We start from the raw sequence: 27,373 nt of genomic DNA on the forward strand, positions 1-27,373 counted from the left end.
TCTGAACTCCTAAAGCTCCATTATGTTCAACCCATGAGAATTTGTCAAACACTATCTTGTATCAGTTACTTGGGTACAAGTCTTTTTCCTAAATGAAGCCCTAATCTTCCTGAGAACGGAAAAGTTCTCTTAGATTCCTTCTGCCCTTCAAGATTCTTTGCATACAGTTAAATTCTTAGAAATATTTGTGGTTGAAATGACTCTGCTGGATTAAGTTCAGTTCAAAGGAGAGATACTATCTTATTTTAACCAGGAAGGATCCCTCAGTTCTGCCTACTAGTTGATCATTCTCATCTTTGGATTCTTTAGCTGTCTGAAACATAAGAACAAAGTGGAACAGACTACATCCAGTGGAGGGCAAGCCATGCTAATTTTTGTTGACTGGCCCATTGAAGTGGTAATGAGGCAGAATTACTGCCTTGGGTCAGAGCAGACCTGGAGCTCTTCTGCCTTATTATTCATCTTTTCCTGAAGGATTAGCAACCCAGGCACACAGTTTTGTTTTGTTTTTTTCTGCCAGGCAAACCCTAAACCTTGTGGTGAAGTGACAAGAAAATATTCACCCCAATGTGCATCTTCCCAAGAAGACCTAAGGCAAAGTGCTGGCTTTCTCCATAGTTCCCAGGCAATCTAATATGTCATAAAGTACAATACAGAGCATCATGCTACAGGGAAAAACAAGCAAGCAGAAAAGAAAAAAGTCCATTCTGCATACTGATTTTGTCTAACGTGGCATTTGCACACATGGGCGGCCACAGTTCTTCCATGCTGCTGCCAGATTAATTCTTCACAAACACTGCTCTGATGATGAAACTGTACTAGCTCTGCCTCCTGAAAAAGGCAGCCTGGGAATGAAAGGTTTGCCACAGTTTGGCTCCAACCTATATTTTCATCTTTTGTTCCTATTATTTCAAATGCCAACCAACAATCTCCTATGTTTTATTCTATGCTTTTCCATGCCCTTATATGTACAGGGTCCTCTTCATTTGTAAGTTAAAAGCCTTGCTATGCTTCAAATTCTAGTAGCTCACTTGCCCCTCAATACAAACCTACTCTGACTGTGCATGTTGGCAGAAATATTTCCTCCTTCTGCTAGCATTAGTTTGCTCATGGCATTTATATTTTTTCTAGTCTGGCTCATGTTTGTTCAGTCCTCAGAACTTAGTCCAGTGCCTAGCACATAATGGGCATTCAGTAAATGTTTGTTGAATGAATATAGATTTCTACTTATGTGGTCTTTGCATTGATGGCTGCTTTGGAAATCAAATATAAAATTTACACAGACTCATCATTTTCTTTCTTTCTTTTTTTTTCAAAATCATCATTTTCAAGAGTCAATGATAATTCCAAGTTTTCAAGGAATGAGGGCTCTGGACTCCCCTCAATGCTTTCAGGGCCTAGTGCTGCACGTGGGTACCTTGATACTCCCTGTTACAGGCAGGTAACACTAAATAATATTAAAGTGCTGGATTTCCTGAGTGCCCACTTGGTGCTACATCACTTCCCATTCTCACCTCTAGTTCTCCTGGTGACATACTGATGATGATGGCTATCTCATTTTTAGAGAAGGCAAATGAAGGGTGCTCAAAGATCAGCATTGCTGTGCACAGTCTCACTGAGCGTGAGCACCAGAGTCGGGATTCCCACCCAGGTCTGTCTGGCTTCAAATCTAGCTTTTCCCCCATGTTCCATCTTTGAATGGCACAGCAGGTTCTATGGAAGTTTCTGCTATTTTCCTATCACTTCTCCGAGGTTCATTTCCCACTCCTGCAGCTTCACAAAAGGCAAATTACGCCTGCCAGTGACCTGCTTCCTCTAATAGGATTTCCGATGGCTGTGGCGCCATTTCAGTGTCTGCTTCTCTCTGCCCAGAGCAGAGCTCCCGGGAGACTCTGGCAGTCTGGCAGCAGGTCATTTCAGCAGCTTGTTCTGCTACCCTCTCAGCCCAAACTGCTTATTTCAAACCTTTCTGTGATATATCACTCACCTGCCCTGAATTCCCCTTTTGCCTCCCCTCAGTCTATCTCAGAGGACTGCAAGTCACAATTGTGGCAACTCTCAAAGCATCAGGGAAGAGTAGAAACCTTATTGTCAGGCTTACTAATTGGGCTGTGGGGAAAATTCCACCGAGACCCATCTAATGAAGATTACCTTTGAACTACCTATGAAGAAATGGCTTGAGGAGATCCATCATAGGGATACGTGTGTGGAGACAGATTGGGAGGCTCTAAAGTAAGCAGGCAGAACTATTTGTAAACACCAAAGCATCCCCTTGAATACAGTTAAAGAACCAAATGGAAGTATTATCTCATAGATTCTAAGATGCACTTCTCTCTTTTTAACATTTGAACACTCAGTAATTGGAATATGGCTTAACATTGATAGCTGTATAGTCATTGTTGGGCAAAGAGCAGTCAGCATAGTTGTCATTGTCTTTGTCTATGTAGTTATCAAATGCACCAGCATCAAAATTTGCAGAATGGGTGAGAAAGGTAGACTAGCTCTATATAATTGCAAAGCCAACTTAAAAGCCCAAGTTTTTAGTTCTTTTATAGTTTATTTTAGGAAATGCTTTATCACCAAAGCTTTTGGTAGCACAGAGGACAATATTATACGGGAAAATATGAACCCTAATGACTGAGTCAAACTGAACCTATGCAGAAGAGTCATATTTGGACACTGAGGAAGTTTTAGAAAAATCTGAAGCAACTTAACTTGCTTATATTTCCTTTTTATGTATGCCCAAACATGATATATGATTTTAAAAAATGTCTAAGTATATTAGAGCTCTTTTAATAAATATAGAATAAAAATTCTAAGTGATAAAATTCTGTGTGTCATAGACAAATTGATGTTTTTCTCTGATGCAGCTTGTAAGAATGTTTAAGTGTACATGAAAAAAACTTTACTTTTGCATTAGATAGGGTTGGGTTTAAATTCTGGTTTTACCACTTTAACACCTCCAGGACTCTGGGCATGTTACTAGGTCTCTCACTGACAGAGTAGAATTCTTAAAATTTTACTTTTGGTGTTCTGAATACATTTGGTATTCTGCAAGCTTTATTAAATCATTTCTTTCATTTTGCAAGACTTTGTAAACCTTTAGTTTTAACTTTTTTTTACTAGGAAGTCAAAAATACACATTTCTTTAAAAAATCTATAGTTTACTTTGTTGATTTTGTAGTTTCAATAAAGTAATGTGTATGTTAGAAATGAATTTTTCTGTCACTTAATAGAATAGGAATAAAACAACAGTCCAGGAGGTTTCGTAGAGTCCAAGTCTTGATGGAGACCAGTAGGTTTCCTCTAAATACTAGTGGAGATATAGTGTCTGGCAAGGCTCTGACTTATCGCCTTTAAGAAGGCATGATTTGACACATCATAGGTCCATTGAATTCTGTTTTGGTGTCCACGAAAAAGTTTAGCGATTTTAATTAATAGTGAGAGAATTTTTGGTGGGCTCATGGCTGCCCAACCAAAGACTACATCTAGCTTCCTTTGTAGTTTAGTATGGCAGTGTGACTAAGTTCTGGCCAACAGCATGACAGGAGAAATGAGGTGTGCAACTTTGAGTTGTGTCCTTAAAATGAAAATGTAGTCCTCTTTTCTTGCCATTATTTCGAAGTGAATGGGTGAAAGCTGAGGACCTTATCTTGGGTCAAAGATGGAAGCTATGTGTTAAAGTTGGCAGAACAACAAGATAGAAAGAATGAGGGCCCTGATGTTTTGGATGATTTTTGCCATATCACCTTAGACCCCTGGCCCAACTTTAATGTGAGAGAAGTACACCTTAAAAAAAATTACTTGTGAGGTGGTGGGGGGGAATGAAAGAGCACGAACAGGGTAGGGGCAGAGGGAGAGAGAGAGAGAGAGAGAGAGAGAGAATCTTAAGCAGGCTCCATGCTCAGTGAAAAGTCTGATGCAGGACTTGATCCCACAATGATGAGATCATGACCTGAGCTGAAATCAAGAGTCAGACGCTCACCTGACTGAGCCACCCAGGCACCCCAGAGAGAAGTAAATTTTATCTTGTTTAAGCCACTGTTATGTTGGGTTTCTCGGTTACAGAAGCCAAAAAAGTTATGTTAACCTCTCTACTTTCAAGGTCCTGTTCCTCTCATTCTCCGCTCTTCCTGAGTGTGACTTTCACACATGTGTACCACTCTTATAAAGGGGCTCCTTTGATCTACATTCCTGTGCTCCTATTTTGAGGACCTACTGAATCTTCTTGAAATCTAGTTGCTTTGCAGCTGCTAGTCCTCCTCCCTTGTGAGTCCTGCTTTATGTCTGGGCCCTAATACCTATGGAAATTGTTGCTCAAAATCTGGTTTACGTTTGCTCTGACTACCTGAATTTTCCATTATGCTTCCTGTCTCCTCTTAAGATTCTTTAACACTCTTTGGACATCCAACATAAATTGGACTCAATACTGACTATAACCATAAGTGGTCTTATCTTTTCTTTACCAGTGTGATCCTTTTTGTTCATCACCTACCACCGTAAAGTCCACAGACAGCTGTTTCTATAGCCCTAGAAAACAGACCTGGTCCCTGGTTTCAATCTTATCCGGCTTTGCTCTGAGCTCTTCAGCTGAAGATGACTGGAAGAAACTGAAGCATACTTAATATTCCTAAATTGTTGAGTGACAATTGTATAAGTAGCACTTTTTAGATGTTACCTCCAATCCTTATAACTCTAAAAAGAGTTATCCCCATTACACAGATGAGAAAACTAAGACTCAGAGTGGATAAATGTCTTGCATAAGATACCTTATCTGATAAGTTATGGATCTTTAATTAAAATCCAATCTACATTTTCCCCTCTTTATGTATTATTGCCCCAGCCCAGTGATAAGACAAAGGGACAAAGATGAGGGCTCAACCAGAAAAAAGAAAAAGTAATCTATAATGATTGCATCTTGGCACAGGTACACAGACTTCAGAGAGGTGAAGGGACTCTCCAGCATCCTGCTCTAGGGTCCACATTAACACTAGGATGCAAAGATTAACATTTCAAAGCTGCTCAGGAAAAAAAAAAAAAAAAAAAAAAAAAAAAAAAAGATGCTCTCCTAACTTCTGCTCTTTGGATTTTAAAAAAAAATCTTTTTTCTCACCTTTCCTCCCCCAGCATTCTTCTATTTCCCTGACCTTGACAGATGTTTCTCCCTAAGTCCTTTGAATTATTATAGAGTAAAATGGCTTATTTTAATTTCCCTAGCTGTCTTTATTGAATTCTTTCACAGTGCTTTATGGAAAATATCTGATTCCTAATTCATACAACAGACTATTAAGGGATTCTGTGGTAAGTGGTTGCCACAGTGGTGTTCAGGCTGGGGAGCCTCTACAGTCACTGGTTCTGACCTGCTGCCCACAGGCTCAGAAGTCTGGAGACCAGCTAAGCTCCAGGATCTTTCTGTTTACCTTATTATATCAACTCCTGAACAATTCTTAAAAGAAAATAAGGCCCTAGCCCCCTGGGCAAAACTCTTGAAAGATTAGAAAGCAAGGCAATTTAACATAGAAGTTAAAATCTTGGGTTCTGCAGCAAGAGTGGGTTTAAATCCCATTGTTCCCATTTAAATGAACTTGGGCAAGTTTCTTAATGTTTGTTCCTCTGTTTTAGAGTCTGCAAAGTAGGAGTAATAATTACTTCATAGAATATCTGTGGGGATAATATGAATTAACATAAGTAAGATGCATACAACAGTGCCTGGCTCATATTAAGTGCCTCCTAAAAAGTTAATTAATTACTACTCTTATAATTAAGAGTAAGTCTTATGAAACATGGTACAAAATACTATAGCATGTGAAGGGTTCTATGAGTATCTGCACTGCCTAGACATTTTCTGGCCTATGTATGTAAATGCTCATAAACATGAAATCACATGAAACCACTATACTTAGCAATGTGATTCCTCTAACTCAGCTTGGTTGACAAATATAGATGATTCTCTCAAACAAGAGGGTGAATCTCCATTAGAGGTCTGAGAGGTACAGGCAGAATGAGTTACTTAGTGAATAGATTCACTGTGGGTTAATGTCCCCTTAGCCTGACTAAACTTTAGACAGATTTCTTCCTCACCATAGGCCCCTAACCTCCCTTTCCTTAGAGTGCTTACTTCAGAAAATTTACAATTGTAAATTATTTCTCTGCTTCTGTGAGCTGTAAATCTTCTCCCAGTTTCTTGCTGGTTTTACAACCAAGGCAAGTCTTTCCCAAGTGCCTCAAAGAGGTCCCTGTGAAATGCAGTCATCAGAATGATATTGCCCCTATCTCCCAGGCTTGTGGTAGGGTAGGAGTTAATTTCAATAATCATCAATTAGCAAACACAGATGGCCTAATTACATTGACCAACCTTTCCCCATAACTGTTCTACTTTTCCACTAGCTCATCCCAGCAGTAAAAATCTCTCCCACCTTTGTTTCAGGAGTTAAATTTATTCTTTCTCCTATTGCAATAGTCTTTAATAAAGTCTTCCTTGACTGTTTAACTCCATTCAGTGCGATTTTTCTTTGATACTACCTTCAACAGGTGGAATCCAACCATGAAACAAATGTTTCTAGGCATAAGGAATGGTGACAATATAAAAGTGGAAATGAAGGATAAAAGAAGCCTTTTGTCTTCCCTGCCAGGCAACAAACAAACAAATGGACAAACAAACAAACAAATAACCAAGATTTTGCTTTAAAGTAAGGGAGTATGAAAGAATTGAGTTGTAGAGAGTGATGACTGCGGCTCAGATTTAAGCAGAAAATCAACTATAGTTATTACAGAGAAGTCACAATATATGCTCATCTCAGAGTTTGGCTGGGCTTTGAGAAGACCAGAGAAAGGCCCAAAGTACTTTTGTGAGAAAGTACACAGAATGATTCCTCTAAACATGACAGGGGATGCCTTGTTTTTTTGTTTGTTTTTTTTTTAAAGTTTCAGGTGAAGACCAGCCATCTCAGTCTCTAAAGACCCGACACATGTGCTGGGATCTTACCCCTACTTAGAAAGCTTCTCTCTAAGAAGTCAATCTTTGAGCATAGCTGTCAGCTAGAAAGAAAATTCTGGCTAACGTCTGGGTCTGCAGAACTGGGGTCATTTACCTGCACTTCGAGGATAAACTAGACATGTTTACATCTTAAAGAAACAGAGAGGTGGTGCATGGTGAAATGGGACACAAAGGCAGAATAAAATGTCAGATAAAATTAAATTTCCCTATAACCTGAAGCCCATTGACAAATACGCAGAGTAAAATATTCCTCTAGGAACTCCCTCCTGTCTTAATGTTAATGCTTTGCTAGAGGGAAAAACAACCTTAGCTTGACAATAGCTCAGCCTCCAGGACCCTGTGAGTCTTCTTTAGCATATGAAAGCCCCTTTGGAAACTTCCCCTTGCCTTTATCTCCCCCTTCTCCCAAGTATATAATCAGTTACTCCTCACAATCCCTGGACAGCTCCTTTTGCCCACAGGTCCTGTCCCTGTGCTTTAACAAAATCACCTTTTTTGCACTGAAGACGTCTCAAGATTCTTTCTTAGCTATCAGCTCCAGACCCCCACCACTCAAAAACCGTATCAGGTGGTGTTCAAACACTTAAAAAGTATTGGAATGTCATCATGAATTTACTAGGTAGGAAAACACACGCACTCTAAAAACAGATACTAACATACATTATAAAGTGTAAATAATTAAACACTGTGGTGTTGACATATGGATAGATACAGGTACATGTGGGGAACACAATAGAAAGTAGATAAAAACCAAAGTATCATTGGACATCAAGCATACATAATAACTGTGCATCTCAAATCAGTGAGCCCACATGGACTATTAATTCTTTAATTGATGTAGAAGCAATTTGGCAGTCATCTATAAAAATAAAGTTTGATCTGTACATCATCTATAAGAAAAAATTACATACAGAGCAAATTTAGAAAAAAACGAAATGATAAAAGTACTAGAAGAAACTACAGGAATATTCTTATACAATGCGGGGGTAAGGGAAGCCTTTCTAATAATAACACAAAGCTTTGAAATTGCCAATTTTAAAAAGTCTTGATTTAAATCAACTATAAAACAATTTAAAAACTTTGCATGGCAAAATCACCATAAGTTAAGTCACAAGATAAATGCAAAATTGGGGAAAGATCATTGTAACTCATATCATATACACAGGGCTATATGCCTAATGATAAAGAACTTCAAATCAATAAAAATAGTCCAATAATATTCCCCAAATGGGCAAAGGATATGAACAGGTGGTTCAGAGAGAAATGTAAATACAAATGGAACTTAAGCACATGAAAAGAAGCTCAACTTCACTCATAACATAAGAAATGGCACAGAGATAGTATTTTTTACCTGTCAAATAAACAAAGGTCCAAAAGTTTGAAAACATGTTGTATTGGTCAGGACATAAGACTTTTCCATATATTGGCAGTGATGGGGTAAATAATTATAACCCCTAAGGAGGGCAATTTGGCAATTACTTGTCAAAAGGACAAGCATACATGTGCCTTGAATAGTAATTTAACTTTTGGGAAAATATACATCAGATATATGGCTGCACATGTAAAATATAAACAAGGCTACTCATTACAGCATTGTTTATAATAGCAACATACCAGAAGCAATATGGGAGATAGTGAAATAAATTATAGTACATTCACACATTTAAATACCAGGAAGTGCTCTCTGTGCTGTTATGGAAAGATCTCCATTAATGTAAATTAATAAGTTAAAAAAGCAAGATGAAGAACAGTGTGTAGAGTATGGTACTATCTCTTAAATAGCTTAAAAGGGAGAAGTAAAGGGGAAAAAGAAGATATATTCTTATTTGCTTGTACTTTTGATCAAATATCCCTGAAAGGATATATCTGACACTGTGGTTGCATACAAAGAGGAGAAATGGGAATCTGAGGTTGATGGGGGAGCATAAGGTAAGCTGAGCTCAACGTACAGGCTAACAGCACTCTCCACCCCCACCCCAGGTGTGATATGTGTGATATTCCTTGGACACTCCTGGCTGCCCAAGAGGAAAGATAGGAAAGAAAACAAATGATTGACAGAGATCATAGCCATGCAGGACAGGAGTCTCCTTCAGTTTATGGATAACTTAGTAAACTGCAAGAAAAAGGCAATCTTATCCATAGCCTAATCTCCAGAAACCTATAGACTCTGTTTCTTAAAGCTCTAATATCACCCCCATCAAGATGTAAGGGGGTTTAAGTGCTTGCCATGGTGATGTGGGAAACAAAGGCAAATGAAAAATTAAATTCTCTTACTGCCTACAGCCCATTGACAAGTCCTTGAAACTGGCAGAGTGACCTTCCTCTAGAAGCCCAGCCACCTTGATGATGACACCTTGCTAGGGGCAAAAGGGTATCTTGGCCTAACATTCTTCTGACCCTCCAGGATCCTATGGGGCTCCTAAAACACATAAAAATTCCTCTGCAAACCTCCTTTATCTGTAGCCCCCAAATATATGTTGGCAATTATACTCTAGGCATATGGCCCCTGATATACTTCTGAAGGGTCTCATGACTGAAGTTTTACTAAACAGTAATAAATGACGTTTTCTTAACAACAGCTAGCCCTGTTGGCCCCATTGGCTCCGAATGCCCACTATCACCCCAAAACCCCATCAAGTTAACAGATGCTGTAAAGAGATTTTCTTCACTGAATATTGTACAATCATTTATGCTTTATTATTTATAAACCATGAATCAAATACATTACCTACTATAAAAATCAAATAAAAATATGGAGAAAATTTCTCAGCATTAAAAAAAAATCAAGGTAAAAAATGATGAACATGTTTAGTTTTCTCCAGTCTAGAATCATAAAGCTGAAAATATATGTGGCCAATAAAGAAATTCAAGATATAAGAGACACATAGGTTTATAGAAATAGAAATCATTGTTAGCACACAGGGTCAGCCTGGCATATCCCCGTGCCCTATGTATCACTGTATTGAAAAATGTGCACAAAATTACATTTGATTCAAGAATATGTGAGCAAATAAAATGTATCTTCAATTTGTATTAGATATCCCACACCTACACACACTAAAACTCTCTTATTTGACATCTCATAATTTGAAATGTTTCATTTAATCCCTTTCCAAATCTCCTCTGGCTGATGTTTATTTAAGATATGAACTATTGTTGATTTCATGGTCAGATCTTCCCAAATGGAACAGAGACTCTACATGGTTCTCTGATAGACTATGGTGATATTTTTAGCACTAATCATAGGTATGAAAACTTTCAACTCCAGAAAGCCAGGGTTTGGAGTACTCTCAGGAATGTGAAAAATCTTTTAGAAATTGATAATTCTTCATTAATGCTTGCATTTCCTTTGCCCGCAAGCATTTTTCTTTTCTCAAGATGGATATGTGTGTGTGTGCACACATATCTATACATACGTTCACATATGTATGTAGGAGGGATTGGAAATTATTTTCTTTTAAAGTGTATTTGCATTTTTCCTGCAAGAGACCTTATAGTTTCCAGGAGACTCTCCAAGCAATTGGTGACTCAGAAAGGGTTAAATATCAGTAAATAACAGACATCTCTCAGACTCCCCTTTCTCTTTTCCTATAGCTATTACTTATGTTTAGGCTGTCACTTTCCCTGGGGTCTGGATGACTGTGACAGCAGCAGAGTTGCCTGTTTGCTGTCAGGCTCTCTGAGCTCCAGACTATACATACAACCAGTCAGTCAGCATAACCTTTTGAAAATAATTTGTGGTCTACTTTATCAAATTTGTTGAGGAGAGATTGTACTACAAATTGAACCACAGTCCAACCTAACAATTACGCTGTAAGAGTACGTGTGCATGCACACTTGGTCTTTGTTCATTCTCCTGGAAATCCTCTCTGTTCCTATTAGTGGAGAAAATGGCCTTATTTGTTTTGTTCATAGAGTAAACAAATTTTTCTTTCATATATAAAAATGAAATAGAAAATCTATTTTACTGGTTACTTCTTCAAGAAGAAAAGTCTATTTTTGTTTTTTTCGTGTTTTTTTTTTTTTGTTTTGTTTTGGTTTTAGAAGTCTTCCAGAGAGTGAATGGTCTATGCATGAATACAAAGCAACTATTTTATTGAGTGCTTATAAATTTTTTTTAATGTTTATTTATTTTTGACAGAGGGAGAGAGAGAGCGTGCAAGCAGGGGAGGGGCAGAGAGAGAGACAGAGATGGAAACACAGAATCTGAAGCAGGCTCCAGGCTCTAAGCTGTCAGTACAGGGCCCCACATGGGGGCTCGAACTCATGAGATCATGACCTGAGCCAAAGTCGGAGGCTTAACTAACTGAGCCACCCAGGTGCCCCTTGAGTGCTTATTAACTGCATTCAATTGCTTGGAGAGAAAAACCCAGTGACCTCTAATTTAAAGGCAAGGAGACTTCTGGAAAGGTAAAATAATAATAACTAACAGACCTTTGCAGTTTATAAGTGCTTTCATGCAAATTATCTTACTTAATCATAATAAGAAGTAAGAAATCTTTTATTCTCATTGTAAAGAATAAGGAAATGAAGGCTTCACATGATGAAGTAACTTGTCCAAGGTCATGCAGCCAGTAAGAAATGGGGCTGTGACCCTAACTTACATTTTCTGACACTGTATTTCACATTCTTCCACATACAATTAATAGCCTCCCAGTCTGTCATGTGACATTTTAGTGAGGTAATTTTATTAAGTACCTCTGAAATCCTGGTACTCAAGTCATTGGCCCACATAACAGGTTAAATAAAGAGGGCCTTTTTTGAAAGAGTAAGAAAAACAACATTGATATTTTAGAACTAGTGCTTGTTTATGTCATGGAGAAAGCTAAAAATCCCCCATAGAAAGGTCTTCACAGAGGTACTACCTTATCACTGCAGTATAAGTCACAGGTAGAATACCCCTCCTTTCCCTAATGATAGGATTGTTCCTAATCTAGCTATCTATCTTTTATAAAACGACCCTTGGGGGAATTTCCTTCCAGAATTTCAAGCTAGGAGAGTTCCTTTCTCTATATACTTTGATAATATTTCTCTCATAAGGACTGCTCTGTAGCCCACTTTTGTCTTGGTTGCTAAGAAGCTTAGAGCCATGTTGTATGCTTAGTTGCAGTCATTCTCCTTAGGTTTTCTGGAATATTTTCTTTCCTTTTTCTCTCATCTAAAATTTTTCTTTTAAACTATCTGGTTCATATCTTTTACCATTGCTTTAATGCAGTCTTATTTTACTGTAATTATATCTTTTTTTATAAGCCTTCTCAAGTCTTTTTTGAAGATAGACAGAGTATAAATATACAGAGTCCCACTCTGAAGTAACACCAGCAAGAATATGTGCACTTATTCCATTGAAAAAAAAAGTAACAAAAGTATGCCAGGTGCAAATGGTTTATTTAAATGCTTGAGAAGTTCACACAGAAGACATTTTTGTTGTGAATGCACGAGGTAATAGAGTCCTGTTTTCTCTCCTGTATTCTTTGTTTTTGTTTTTGTTTTTTATTGTGGTAAGAACATTTAATATGAGATCTATGCCCTCTTAACAAATTTTTAAATGCACAATGCAGTACTGCTAACTATAGGGCACAACGTTGCACAGCAGATCTCTAGAACTTATGCACCTTGCAAAATGAAAATTTATACCTGTTGAATAGAAACTCCCTAGTCGCCCTCCCCCAAGCTCCTGGCAAGCACCATTCTAACCTTTGTTTCTATGAGTTTAACTGTTTCATATACTTCATATGCTATAGACTGAATATTTGTGACCTCCAAAATTCATATGTTGAAGTCGAGTCCCTAATGTGATGGTATTTGGAGGTGGAACCTTTGGGAAGTGAGCCCTCATGAATGGGACTAGTGCCCTTATAAGAGACACGAGGAGAGCTCCCTTGCCCCCTTTTGCCATGTGAGGACACAGTGAAAAGACCCCTGCATGTCATAGGAAGTGGGCTCTCACCAGGCACCGAATTGGTTGACTCCTTGATCTTGGACTTCCCAGCCTCCACAACTGTGAGAAATAAATTGTTTATAAGCCATCCAGTCTACAGTATTCTATCAGAGTGGCCTGAATGGACTAAGACATGATGTAAGTGGAATCATGCAGTATTTGTCCTTCTGTGACTGGCTTATTTCACTTAGCATAATGTCCTGTAGGCAAAGAGGTATATAAAAAGATGCTCAAGATCACTTATTGGGAAAATGCAAATCAAAACTATAATCAAGTATGACCTCACACTTGTTAGGATTGCTATTATCAAAAAGAAAGAAAGAAAGAAAGGAAGGAAGGAAGGAAGGAAGGAAGGAAGGAAGGAAGGAAGGAAAGAAGAAAGAAAGAAAGAAAGAAAGAAAGAAAGAAAGAGAAAGAAAGAAAGAAAGAAGAAAGAAAGAAAGAAAGAAAGAAAGAAAGAAAGAAAAAGAAAAAAGAAAAAAGGGTGCCTGGGTGGCTCTGTCCTTAAGCATCTGACTTCAGCTCAGGTCATCATCTTGTGGTCCATGGGTTAGAGCTCCTCATCAGGCTCTGTGCTGACAGCTCAGTCTGGGGCCTGCATCAAATTCTGTGTCTCCCTCTCTCTCTGCCTCTCCCCCACTCATTCTCTGTCTCTCTCAAATAAATAAATGTTGAAAAAAATTTTAAAAAAAGATAATAAGTGTGGTGAGGAGGTGGAGAAAATGGAACCTTTGTACACTATTGGTGGGAATGTAAAGTGGTGCAGGTGCTATGGAAAACAGTATGGAGGTTCCTCAAAAAACTGAAAATAGAACTACCATGGCATCCAGTGATCCCACTTCTGGGTATTTATCTAAAAGAATTGAAATCAGGATCTCAAAGAGATGTCTGTACTCCCATGTTCATTGCAGCATTATTCACAATAGCCAAGATATGAAAACAACCTAAATGCCCATCAATGGATCAATGGATAAAGAAAATGTGGTATATACCTAAAATGAAATACTATTCAGTCTTTATTTTTTATTTTATTTTATTTTTAAATTTTTTTCAATGTTTATTTATTTTTGAGACAGAGAGAGACAGAGCATGAACAGGGGAGGGGCAGAGAGAGAGGGAGACACAGAATCTGAAACAGGCTGCAGGCTCTGAGCGGTCAGCACAGAGCCCGACGCGGGGCTCGAACTCACGGGCCGTGAGATCATGACCTGAGCTGAAGTCGGACGCTTAACCGACCGAGCCACCCAGGCGCCCCCTACTATTTAGTCTTTAAAAAAAAAAGATGAAAATATTTCCTTTTTTTTTTTTTTTCAACGTTTATTTATTTTTGGGACAGAGAGAGACAGAGCATGAACGGGGGAGGGGCAGAGAGAGAGGGAGACACAGAATCAGAAACAGGCTCCAGGCTCTGAGCCATCAGCCCAGAGCCTGACGCGGGGCTCAAACTCACGGACCGCGAGATCGTGACCTGGCTGAAGTCGGACGCTTAACCGACTGCGCCACCCAGGCGCCCCTCCTTTATTTTTATAATAAAGGCTCAATGTCACTATAATGAGCATTTCATATGTCAGCAACAGCGATAAGGTATTTGGTATTGTATGTTACACTTTTATTAGGGGCACCTGGGTGGCTCATTGGCTAGTCATCCTACTCTCAGTTTCAGCTCAGGTCATGATCTCATGGTTCATGAATTCAAGCCCGGTGTTGCAGAGCCTGCTTGGGATTCTCTCACTCCCTCTTTCTCTTCCCCTCCCCCACTCACTCTTTCTGTCTCTCTCTCAAAATAAATTTTAAAAAAAGCTTTAGTATTTCACTTTCATTTTATGACTATAAACATTTGGTATGATATAAGAGATAATGGTGGAATTTTCTTAGAAGACTGATATAGAATTGTATCACAAATGGATACAGAAATCAATCTGTATATATCTCACATATATAATTATGTCACATACATGATTATGATTATTGCAGGTATAATCCACATGTCATACACACATAACCACATATAAGCATGCACCCATTTTTCAAAACAATGGCTACACAGAGAATATCATTTAGTATATAGTCTTTGAGGATCAACACTGGGGGGACACCATTTATGGTGTTCTTAACACTGACAGGTGAAAAGAAAACTGGTTGAGAAAGTAAAAGGTGAACCAGAAAGACCTATGAAATTTTTAGTGCTGTCAAATAAGAACAAATCCAGACTTAGGCAAGTGGAGACTTAAGAAGATTATTATAATACGGAGAATGTTCCTCCCTCAGGACTTCAGGCATCTCAAAATCAAACAGAAAACAGCTTTTTTTTTAAGTTTATTTATTTATTTATTTTGAGCAAAAGCAGGGGAGGGGCAGAAAGAGAGGGAGACAGAGAGAATCTCAAGCAGTCTCCACGCTGTCAGCACAGAGCCGGATGCCAGGCTCAACGCAGGGCTTGAATTCACAAACCTTGAGATCGTGACCTGAGCTGCAATCAAGAGTTAGACGCTTAACTGACTGAGCCACCCAGGTGCTGCAAGGCCTTTTCTTCCATAGGGAGGGATAAAGCAGGACTGTAGGAACTTCGAGGGGAAATGGAGCAAGCAGGTGAAGCTGAGCAAACAGCATGAACAATGTGGTAAAATAGGAAATGTTTTTCCCTGCTGTCAGCTGATTCTGAACGGACTTTTAAGGGAAGATGTCCTGCATTTTAGTGCTTGCTTAGATTTGGGGGCAAGCCAAAGTTCAGCACCCTGTGGAAAAGAGAGATGATCAACTACAGTCTGGTTAGGCCAAGTCATTGGGTAAGAAATAGGCCATTGTGAGCACTTGGTCAGTATCTGCAACCTAATGAAAAGTATACACTATTGAAATGCTAACTACTTTTTTTTGCCATAAAAATTCTTAGAAGAAGCTTAGTGGATTCAAGAAGCAGGCAAAGTATAGTATCAGAAATTCTGCATTTATTCCAATTCACATAGCTAATGTGCACATGAGTTCAGCTAGTCATTTAAGTCTCTTTCAAATCAGCAGAAGTTTTTTTTTTTTAAAGAGCTGAGATGCTTAGGAGAAAATCACTTTTGCTTATAAAAACAAAGAACTTAAATATCTTACACACCTATATCAATTAAAGTATGCATTTATTATATTATTATATTTAAAAAGCAGTGTAAAATGAGGATCTGGCAACATTCTTAGAAGAACCTAGTTGAAATACACATACTTGAGATTTATTGGCCATTTGTCCTTAAGAAATTAAGAAGTGGAAAGCTTTAAAGAAGGACATTCTGCCAAAGCACAGCCCATTAAAACAGAAGATGAAAGTATGAGTCATGGAATTATTGAGTTGGAAAAGATCTAGTCTTACATTTTAATTTTCAAATGAGGAAACTGAGGCTCATTGTGAGGTGTTGTTTTCCAAGTCACAGAGCAAGTTAGTGCAGAGGTTGGAATAGCAAACCAATCAGAGCTTTCTTCCTCTCAGGGTGAAATTCATGAGTACAATTTTATTTCACAGGTTGTTTACTTCACTGATTATAAAAGTAAGGTAAAGCTATGATTTATTGTTGAATGAGAATAATAGGTTGCAGAGAAACGTATAAAGTGTGATTTCTTGTTTTTAAAACACAAGCAACATCTATCTATCTATCTATCTATCTATCTATCTATCTATCTATCTATCGTCTACCTACATACCTACCTACCTATCATTTATCTGTTTGTGATTGCATGGAATTGGAGAAAAGAGTAGAAGCATATATACCATGCTAATATTGGATATTCATAGGAGGGATAAAGCAAGGAGTGGGGAAAAAATGTGAGAAAATAGAATTTTGTGAAATGATATTTGAAAATGAGGATTGCAAAATTCTATCTATAAAATTATTATTAATATGTGGAAATGGAGTGTGCACATAGACAAGGACTAGAGTCTCACTAGAATATGCACACAGACTGACAATGGACATAAAAAAATAATTTTGATCAGGGGTTGGGTTATGAATATTTTAAAAATTTGTATAGTTAAAAGATTTTGTATAGTTAAAAGATTATTTTAACTCAAAACTGATAAAAAAGACTTAATCATGTATTCATTAATAGTATTCACTTGGCAAATCTTTAATTATTACATTGATAATTTGCTTAGGATTGTATATATTTGCTAAATTGACATATAACTTTTTATTTTACAAAAATAAAAGTAATGTATATTCACTGTAAAAATTTCAGAAAATTTAGGAGAGAAGATCATAATCACTGATTAAGTTTACCCAGGGATATCCCTAGTTAACCTTTTTGCATACAGCCTCCAGATCTTTTTCATGAATGTGTATTCAAAGATGGGATTATAATTTACTTTGTTATCTATTCTTTTCACTTAGTAATAAGTTATGACCGTATTTCCATGGTAATAGATACAGATACAATGTCATTTTTAACTAGATATTTAAAATTTCATCATAGGGAATTACAGTAACTCATTTTATAAATTTTCTATAAATGATCATTTGGTTTGATTCTATTTTTTGAAGCATCATAAACTGTGTTGAAATGAACATCTTTATATACACTTATTTTGCTCTTGTCCTATTGCTTCCTTAGGATACATTTCTGTAAGTGATATTGTTGGGTACCATTGTTCTTAAACTTATAAAACATTTCATTTCCTAATTCCCTAGAAGATTATACTTGAGTATCAAAAACACAAGTAAATGAGAAGCCTTGTATTATCATAACAGTGTATCATAGAAACAACTAGTATAAAATATAAAGTTTTTTTCATGGGTAAGTGACCCATGTTTATCACTTAATTCATTCTATTTTAGCAAGACAAATTTGTATTTAAAAACAATAATGATGATCCATAATTTATGAATATCTATTAGCTATATTTCAGATTACTCTTAATTATTTTTACCTCTGTAAAGGCTAAGGGCAGGCTACCTAAAATGTGCCACAATGGCATACTGATTATTTTGAATTGAAACTACTTGGGAAACAGCCAGTACAAAAACACTCAGACCATCCCCTGTACCCCTGAGAGCAAGAAATAAATCTCCCACATGGAAGGTACCCCTCCCTATATGAAGAAATAAAAACATATCTTCGTCACCAGAGATAGGAACTTTAAAGCCAAGAAAAACTGTAGAAACAAACCTTGTTACTTTTTTACTAATCAACCCCTCAGCCGAAATGCTGCTTAGAATCCCTTACTAATTAAAGCTCTCAAACATCTGTTTTCTTTATCTTTTGTCAATTCCTCACAAATTTATTGTCTCTGTCTAAGAAGTATAAAAACTGTCTGCCTTAGGTCTCCGTTTCATTTTGGGGCCTCCATATGCACATAATAAAACTTTGATATTTTTCTCCTCCTGTTAATCTGTCTCATGTAAATTTAATTCTTAGTCCAGTTGGAAGACCTTGAAGGATAGAATAAGAATTTTTCCTTCCCTATGCCTCCTACTCTTTTACCAGTATGAGGTTGTTAATGGTAGACTTTGCAAAATGCACTGATATTTATATAGAAATTGTTCAACTAGTTTATTTAAATATTTATTTAAAGTTTATTTATTTTGACAGAGCACACAAGCAGGGGAAGAGAAGAGAGAGAGAGTGAGAGAGAGAGAGAGAGAGAGAGAGAGAGAGAGAGAGAGAATCCCAAACAGGCTCTGTACTGTCAGCATGGAGCTCAATGTGGGGCTCAAACTCATGAACCATGAGATCATAACCTAACCCAAAATTAAGAGTCCAATGCTTAACTGACTAAGCCACCCAGTCACCCCTTAACTAGTATTTTTAAAGTGTCTTACAGTGAAGATTTTTTGCAGCTGTTTTCTAGCTTTATGGTGAATGTGAAAGAAGTATAGCCTATCAAAAATATCATCCATATCTTAAAGATACTTATATGTATTAGAAATAATGGGCCATTATCCACCCTTTGTTTCTTAGGAAAAAAGTTAAGAGAATATAGATAGAAGAGAGAAGAGAAATCAAAGAGGGGAGATGTCATCTATTACAGTATACTATGTACTAGAAATTTTGCTAACTACATCCTCATTTAGTAATTAATTAGATTTTTCCAATGATGCTGAGGGAAGGTAGATATTATTTGTCACAGTTATCTTCTGTATGAAGAAATGATGTTTAGGCTGATGAGATGATTTCCAAAAGTCACAATACTAGTGATTGTTAGGGTGCATATTCAAACTTATGTCTACATAGGTGACATATTTCTTACTCAAAAAATAAAGTTTTTAACAATTTGAGCTTCCCAGGGATAGGATATATTTTCTCTGGAAGTGGTGAGCTCATCATTATGGGAAGTGTGGGAGCAAATGTTGGTTGATCATATACGAAAGAGGTTATGGCAAATATTTCAGTAAAACTGAAAGATTGTACTTGCTCACTTATCTAGGTCTCTTCTAGAAGGTTAAATATTTTGTCGAATTGAAAACAATGTACCAGTTCTAACTACTGATATATCACAGGTAAATATTAGGCCACAGAATAATACTCAACTATTTCATAATTCAGAGAAACCTAATTTCACAGTTGAATATTATTTGAATTTTGAAAACCAGAAAATCTCAGCCATATTCTATCGATCAAAATCTATATTATGTAGGTTATTTTAGTTTTTAATGACTATTCAGAATGAATAGTGTTAAGTAAATTTTAGTGTCTACTTTGCTAAGAATACAATTGTTTCATTGATTAAATACTGTCTCTTGATAAAGATTAACTCATGCTAGCCTAATGATTACTGTAATTCACATTTTTACATAGCTGTTCTATTATTAAGGGATTTCATAGATTTAATCTATCTGGAAAAAAGCTAGTGAAGTGTTATATAAAACATAATAAAAATAAGTTGTCTTAATTTGGACAAAATAGGGTGCTTCTATGCTAACGTATTCTACTACCCACCTTCCCCAGTTGGTTCTATTAAAAATAGTGCTGCAAAAAGAAATAAAAATCAAAAATAAATTTTGCCCATTGCAGAGCTTCTCACAGAGAGGTTTTTAATGTGCAATTTAACAGTTCATGGGAAAAGGAATATTGCTGGAGGCAAGGAAAAATCTTCCTCTGAAAATAAGTAAAGCCCAGGTCATTATCAGCATTTATACATTCACTTTGGGACATAGGAGATATTTGGAGCTGTGGTTCATTTAAATATGACCACATCACGTGTACATTGGGAGGGCTTTGGGGGTGGAGCTGAAGCTTTCCATATACCAATAGTTAGGCTTTGCTAAGAGGAAGTGGTTAATTCTACACTTAAATACCCTCGCTTCAGTGCTCCCTTTAGTGCATATGAGCATAATTTAGGGCTCCCTTTAGTGCATATGAGCATAATTTTAGCTAAAGAGAAAGAAGCAAAGGACTGACTTCCATTGTTCTGTGTAGGTAGCATACTTCATTGAAAGGATTACGGATTTCAGGAAGAAGCAAACTTACTTTTTGAAGCAGTTGACTTGGACATATTAGTTACTTTTTCTGAGCTTTTCTTCATCTGTCAAATGGGTATAATAATACCTCACCTAGTTATCTTGAGAATTGAATGAAAAATGTTCACAGGAGAAAAGTGCACAGTATCTGATACACACTAAGAAGGGATTCTTCTTTCCTCTTTGTCATTTCTCTAATAGGAGAACTCTGGAAAATTGTAAATACTGTTTTAAAAAAGTGTTCTCCTAGAGTTTAAGAAATTATATTCCCATCAACAACCACAGCAGAAGAACAGCTATCAGCTGCACCTGATGCTTATCTAGAGTTATGTGAGCAAATATCAAGGGCCTGAGAACAACCAAAACATCATGGAAGAGCAGCTTCTGGGGCTGTAGAGACCTATGCCCTAACCACCCAGAAAAGACCCTCTTTGGGGAAAGGGCCATGTGAGCACTCTCTGTTCTTGCAGACTAGAGCTACAGTGGAGCTTAGATCAGGAGTAGAGAGAACACTTATTCTGCCTCAGTGAGTTCCTAAATTCCTAGAAACTCTCCATGGAGGGTCTCTATACCTATGAGGGACTCTGAATTGTAACTTGGCCCTCAGACTCTTGGATGAAGAGGAGCAAAAGCTTAGAAAGTGAAGTTGCAGACTAATGTTAGTGACGGTTTTCAGAGCTATGAACTCTCCAGAAAATAGCTTCAGAATTATGATTCATCTATCCAATATAGACAGTGTATTTGATGCTAAAATCTTTTACAAATTCATTTTAATAGCTTTCATTTATAATTAAAATCTTGATGGAATTCATATCTTGGCGAAAGTAGGTTTTTAAAAGCTGACTCTAGAATTTTTCTCTTTGAATAAAATTTAACCTTAAGTTAAAGGTTGACTTGCTTTGGAAGTCCTTGTGATACAAGAACAATGGTTAAGAAATAAAACTTTAAGAAAGACTCATGAAAGCAGCTTAGAATATGAGTAATTACATTTGAACTAAAATCTTCACTGATCAAAAAGACAAGCAAGGGTTCCTAAGTATCTTCCCGTGTAGTATACATTCTAGTTAGAAAGATAAGTCATGCATACTTGGATAAGAAGGCAAGAGAATTACATTTGTTGACCACCTGCTATGTTCTAGGCTATAGTAGTACAAGTACATAATTTAATCTTGCAGAGGTCTTATGAGGTGGTTGTTAAAAATCTGAATTTACAAGGGAGGAACCTGAGATCAAATAGGTCACAGAGCAAGTGAATTGCAACTCTGGGATCTGAAACTGAGTCCACCTAACTTCAAAACTGGCTCTCTGAGAAAATCCTATATGTGTGAGTATGTGATGATGTAGAATGTACTATCATCACATCATGTATCCAGCATCACCAAAGAACATGATGTTCTATACAATATGAGGTATTCAATATAATTGAATCCTACTGCCAATGCCAATTTCTTTGGCATTTGAATCTGATTTCAAGTGGGAAATCAGAAGTTATGTTCATGAAAATTGTCTATTAATATTATTATGAATGAGAATCTAAAAGACTGACAAAACATAGATTGAGTAAATTTTATTTACTGTTATTTCTATCTTAGTCCTGGATAGCTGGAGTTGTCAGATAGGTTTCAAACTACTATAAAATTTCTGAGGAAATAAAAAAAAAAGAGGAAATGGTTTTCTATGAGTGGAACTAGTTGATGATTCACAGAGCCTGCTCAAACTTTGATCTGGTTCCTATTTTTAGGCGTGAAGATGAAAGTGTTCCAAATCTCTTACTGGTCCAATAAATATTTTGTTTACAAAATACCTGAAATTGCAAACATGCAGGTGGTGGGAGGGGCAAACAAGAACATTGAAACAAAATAGGAAAGAGCATGGAAAATGTAATGCTCATCTTTGATACATCACTGCTTCTGATTTTATTCTCCCAATCATCTTCTGAGGTTTTTAGCCACAAATGTCACAAAACTCATAAAGTTGTGCAGCTCTGTTAAAGCCAGGCTTGGTTCAGTTGCCTTCCAAAGCAAAATCTAGACACTGACAACACACACTAAGTAAAGTAGTATTTCCTCTCACTTATTCTAAATATACCTCCTGTTAATTTCATTGCAAATCTCTTCCCCATTGTCAAGAAAATAGAGAACATCCAGATTTCATAAAAGTAATTAAATCAAGTCTAGATTTTTCTCTTTTCTTTTCCAGGGTACCATGGAGTTTTATAATCTCTTTTAGTAATTACTCTTCTCTGGTACCAATTGACTGTGGGGTTTCTTACTACCTGTAAAACAAGTGACACACCACTATTCCAGGGAGGACAGGAAATTAACCACAAAGACTATGAAACTAGCTGACATCATGAAGTTCTTAAAGGAAGGGTAATGTGTGTTTATCTTGATATGTCCACAGTGTCAAACACCACATCTCTCTCATGGTAGGGCAAGGTGGGGAGCTGAAATATAATGCATATCTACATGTGTCAGACTCTACCTATATGCCATTAGACACATCTCTACAATTTTCCTATATTAATATCTTAATTTCTGTTAATGGGGAAACTGAATGAGTTGCCTAAGATCAAACACTTGGTAAACAGCAGAACTGAGATTTGAATTCATGTCTATCAGGAGCTCCTGGGTGGGCTCAATCAGTTGAGCCACTGACTTCGCTCAGGTCATGATCTCACAGTCCATGAGTTTGAGCCCTGTGTTGGGCTCTGTGCTGACGGTTCAGAGCCTGGAGCCTGCTTCGGATTCTGTACCCTTCTCTCTCTGCCCCTTCCCTGTTCATGCTCTCTCTGTCTCTCTCTCTCTCTCAAAAATAAAATTTAAAAAAAAATCTTAAAAAAATTGAATTCACATTTGTTTGATTTTTTTGTTTCACCATGTGATTCCCTGACTACACTTGGTAACCCAGTACATAGTCATGGAATGTATTTTCATGGGGTTGTCACCTCTCCAGTTCTATCTAGCCTCAAGAGGGAAAAGCCTGCAGCCCAGTAAAGTTGTAATTCACAAATGACCTAAAGGACAACTGGAATGCCACATGGTACAATCACTTAGTGTATAATTAATATGTAATTAAAAGGCAAAAATTAAGGCACATACAGAACCAGTCTTTGTTAATAGTAATGAATCTTTGAGGACTAAGTCTCTACTTTCATTTTCATTATCACTGTAGAAAAATAATAAATAAAGGCAGTGTGTAGGATGGTGGTATGAACAGTAGAAAGAGGAGAGTTAGGGGTAATAATCTGTGGATTTGTTTACTACTAAAGTACCCTTAAAAGGCAGCTTTGCCTGAGTGGCATTTTTAATTAACACTTACCCTTATTATAGCATTAATCTTTCATTATAATCATGTTTATTTTTTTATAATTCTAATACTATCTGTTTGAAGAATTTTAGAGCATTAATGTTCAATGTCACCTAAATCTTCCAATACAGAAGCACTATGTCTCTGCCTGAACATTCTCAGTATCAGGGAATTTCCTATTGGTAAAAAAAAATAAATTCTTAACTTCATATCAATTAAAAATCTGTATTCCTATACTTTCTTCAAATTATTTTGTAAGCATGTCTGAAAGAACTATGTGGCAACATATATTCCTAGGCTAGTTCTTTGGATACTAGAAAAATCCTCAATGTTTATCAGCCTTTCTGTGTGAGAGACCTGGCTATACATGCTATCCCAGAGCTAATGTCATATTTGTGTCATTAGACATATGCACATAATTTTGTTATGTTTTTCATAATTTTTCAGTTTTTAAAATCTAAAACAAATATGCATTTCAGAAAAAAATTGTCCAAACTTTTAAAACAATGATCACTTAATTAACATGGGGTCCAGCCATATTGGAAAAATTTCTTACCTGTCCCAGCATAGAAGAAATGAGTAAGGTGTTTGTCTAGGCCTGAATATTCCTTTCAGTGGCTGCAACCCCAAATTTCAATGTTGCTATTTATCCACCCAGGCCCAGTGCATCATAAGAGAGCCATTTTCCAACTTTCTTGTGCTTAAGAGTCACTAGGGATACTGTTTAAAAGGCCCTGGTGACCAAAGGGCTACAAAATCCCATAGCTGTTTATCCTATGCTATATCTGGACTTCTCTCTTACAGATCTTAATCCTATTATCTCTACAAAACCATCAACTATCACTACTAACTTAAACATGAGTTCTTCTAGAACTTAGCAATCACTTGTTTTAACTCCAAATTTTATAGACCTGTATAATAATCTACAGTTATACCACTACTTAATGGCTGGATAGAAATGAAGCCAGTTCTTTTGAATCTATCCAGAATAGTAGATTCTTGAGCATGAATTTGACTGTTATTTTTAGGTTTAGCTGTCTCGTATTTGACATCATCCATCAGTATGAAGGAAAAAGTCTTCAAAGAAAGTTTCAAATGGAATTCCACTCTGAGCTTTAGTTATAAAGAAGAAAATAATACTTCGCAAGGGCAATATGTTAAACAGCGATTGCAAAACTGTGAAACATTCTGCTAGGTATTCTGGGATACATGAAGATAAGTAACACCTAGCTCTTGCCATACTGGAGCTTGTAACTTGGGGGTAAGTTGTTAATCACTTTGGCCAGAATGAATGGGACATTTCACTGAATGGGAAATCGTAGTGTATTAAGTCATCATACTCTCTAACACTTTGAAGTGCTGCATACTTAGCTCTACACAAAGTGGAAACTCCATTAATGTTAACTGCCATAGCACCTGGGGAAAAAAATCTCTCAAGTTGCTAAATCATCACACTTACAACTCATATTTAGAGGTCACGGCTGTTTGATGTGAGTGTAAGGAAATAATCTGTAGATGCTATCATTATAATAAAACATGGAATTATCTAAAGTTTCCTACATTTTCTAGATAATTCTTGAGCACATTTATTAATTACAATGTAGAAGATAAAGGTTTCCTTACTTGTGGTCTCACCATTCATTTCCTCAAGTTCACTGTTAATTCCAACATCTATGGAATTCATTATTTTGTCAATCTGTGAGAAACAAAAGCCATATAAATAAATTATCAATTCACTTTTAGCATCACATTTTAAAACAATTTCCAAACTCCAGAAGCATACATTCTTGATATTATTACCTTTGCAATACCACAATTAAGAGTCTGGCTGAGAAAGGTTTAAAAGGAAGCAGACAATTTTTGAATTGCTTTTAAAAATATAAATTATGCTTCCCTTCCTTAACTTTCAAATCAGGACTGCCTTTTCTTTATATTTCCTAAAATGAACTTTGGACCTTCGTGGGTCTGTAAGTTAGGAACTGTGTATTCTTTAAACTCAGAAAGTGATGGAGCTAAGGGATAAGTTCATGTGAAGATGTTCATTCTGCCAGGCATTCTTCCTCTTCCATTGAGAGCATTGCATGTCTTTTGACTGGGTGAAAGGGTGGGTTTCATCTGTGGGTATGGCCATTGGAACCAAATGGCTTGACCAGCCACAAGCTTATATGTGTGGCATGGCATGCAATCACAGAATCCAATTGTAGAAACACCTTAATTCTAAGAGATAAGTTCCATGTTAATTAATTCTGCTTCATTGTAGAAATGATTTCAGATGTTATTCACGGAATTAATAAATATAAGAAATGGGAGACTGAATAAACTATCAGTCAAGTAGGAACGTATTATAGGCAGATATGACTAAGTTTTAGTCATTTACGGTTTAATCCCACTCCTCATCATCCTAGCAACGTGTGTAAGACAGCAGGTTTCAGAAAGGGCAATAAGCATTACTTAAGTGCCCTAGTTTGTTCACCCTGAAACAGATGCAGAGAAATTAAGTGATTTTCCCAAATAGCTCAATTCAGAATGTCAATATCAGACATCTGTAGGTTTCAGGTTTCGGAATACTAGAGTGACCTATTGTGCTTCAAAACCCAATCCACTGGCGCAGTCTTTGAGGAGAAAAAATGTGAAACATTAGAGTGAAAGGCTAAGTGGGAATGTGGTCCATTCTCTGAAGAAATTCAAGAAAAGGCAAGGAACTTCATTACTTTATGATGTAGTCCTCCTTAGGGACAAAGGATGATATTTCATAACCTTTCAAGGGCACTTACTTTCTGAGTAATTCTATAAAATGGAAGACTTTGTCCTTTAAGTACAGTTTGAATTTTTTTTAAATGTTTGTATTTATTTTTGAGACAGAGAGAGACAAAGCATGAACGGGGGAGGGTCAGAGAGAGGGAGACACAGAATCTGAAGCAGGCTCCAGGCTCTAAGCTGTCAGCACAGAGCCTGATGTGGGCTCGAAATCACCACTGTGAGATCATGACCTGAGCCGAAGTCGGACGCTCAACCAGACTGAGCCACCAAGGCTCCCCTAAGTAGAGTTTAAAATTAGTGATACTCGATCTCAACATCTTTTTCCTTAATCTCTCTGGTAGCTGTAAAAGGGAAATATTAAGTAATTTGGGTTTGTTGTATGGAACTTGGGGAAGAGCCAGAACTATTCCATTTACCATTAAGGTTAAGATTATAAGGAGCTCTTCTGAAAATATAAGATACTTTAAAGAAGGGAGACGAGCTAACAAAGAGTTTAGTAAGTAGCAAAATGATACAGAACATCAGAAATACAAAGACTTCTCAATTTGTCAGCTGCAGTGCTTGGTAGGACATACTGTGAACATTCTCTTGTACTTCATAGCTAGTTATTACTTCTGCTTGATATCATTTCTATGGAAACAATAGATTTCTCCACATGTGTGGCATTGTTGTTGTTTTTACACTAGCTGCAAAATTATCATGTATAACCCCTAGACCTTGCCCTTCTACTTGGAACTGTATGCATCTGCTATTTTTTTTCTTTTCTTTTTTTTTTTTTTTTTTTTGCCTCTGAAAGACTTAAAACTTAAAACCCCTTCCCCAAACTCCTTTGACTCCAAAGTCTTATATAAAGAACAACAAGAACAAGTCTTACTTCTTCCCATTCAGAAGTGAAGGATGGTGTTCTTTCAGAATTCCCTTTAGAAGTATGTTCAGCAG

General features: G+C 36.9%; 1 protein-coding gene across 1 annotated transcript in view; it reads right to left on the minus strand.

Moving 5' to 3' along the window:
* The window catches only part of ANKS1B (ankyrin repeat and sterile alpha motif domain containing 1B), a 448,876-nt gene extending 423,512 nt beyond the window's left edge, over positions 1-25,364 (minus strand). The window contains 1 exon segment of the mRNA XM_032594029.1: positions 25,298-25,364. Coding sequence (XP_032449920.1) covers positions 25,298-25,358 — 61 coding nt within the window. The 5' untranslated portion in view covers positions 25,359-25,364.
* Between the last annotated feature and the right edge of the window lie 2,009 nt (positions 25,365-27,373).

The sequence above is a fragment of the Lynx canadensis genome, chromosome B4 (genome assembly GCF_007474595.2).
Source record: "Lynx canadensis isolate LIC74 chromosome B4, mLynCan4.pri.v2, whole genome shotgun sequence".
NCBI lineage: Eukaryota > Metazoa > Chordata > Mammalia > Carnivora > Felidae > Lynx > Lynx canadensis.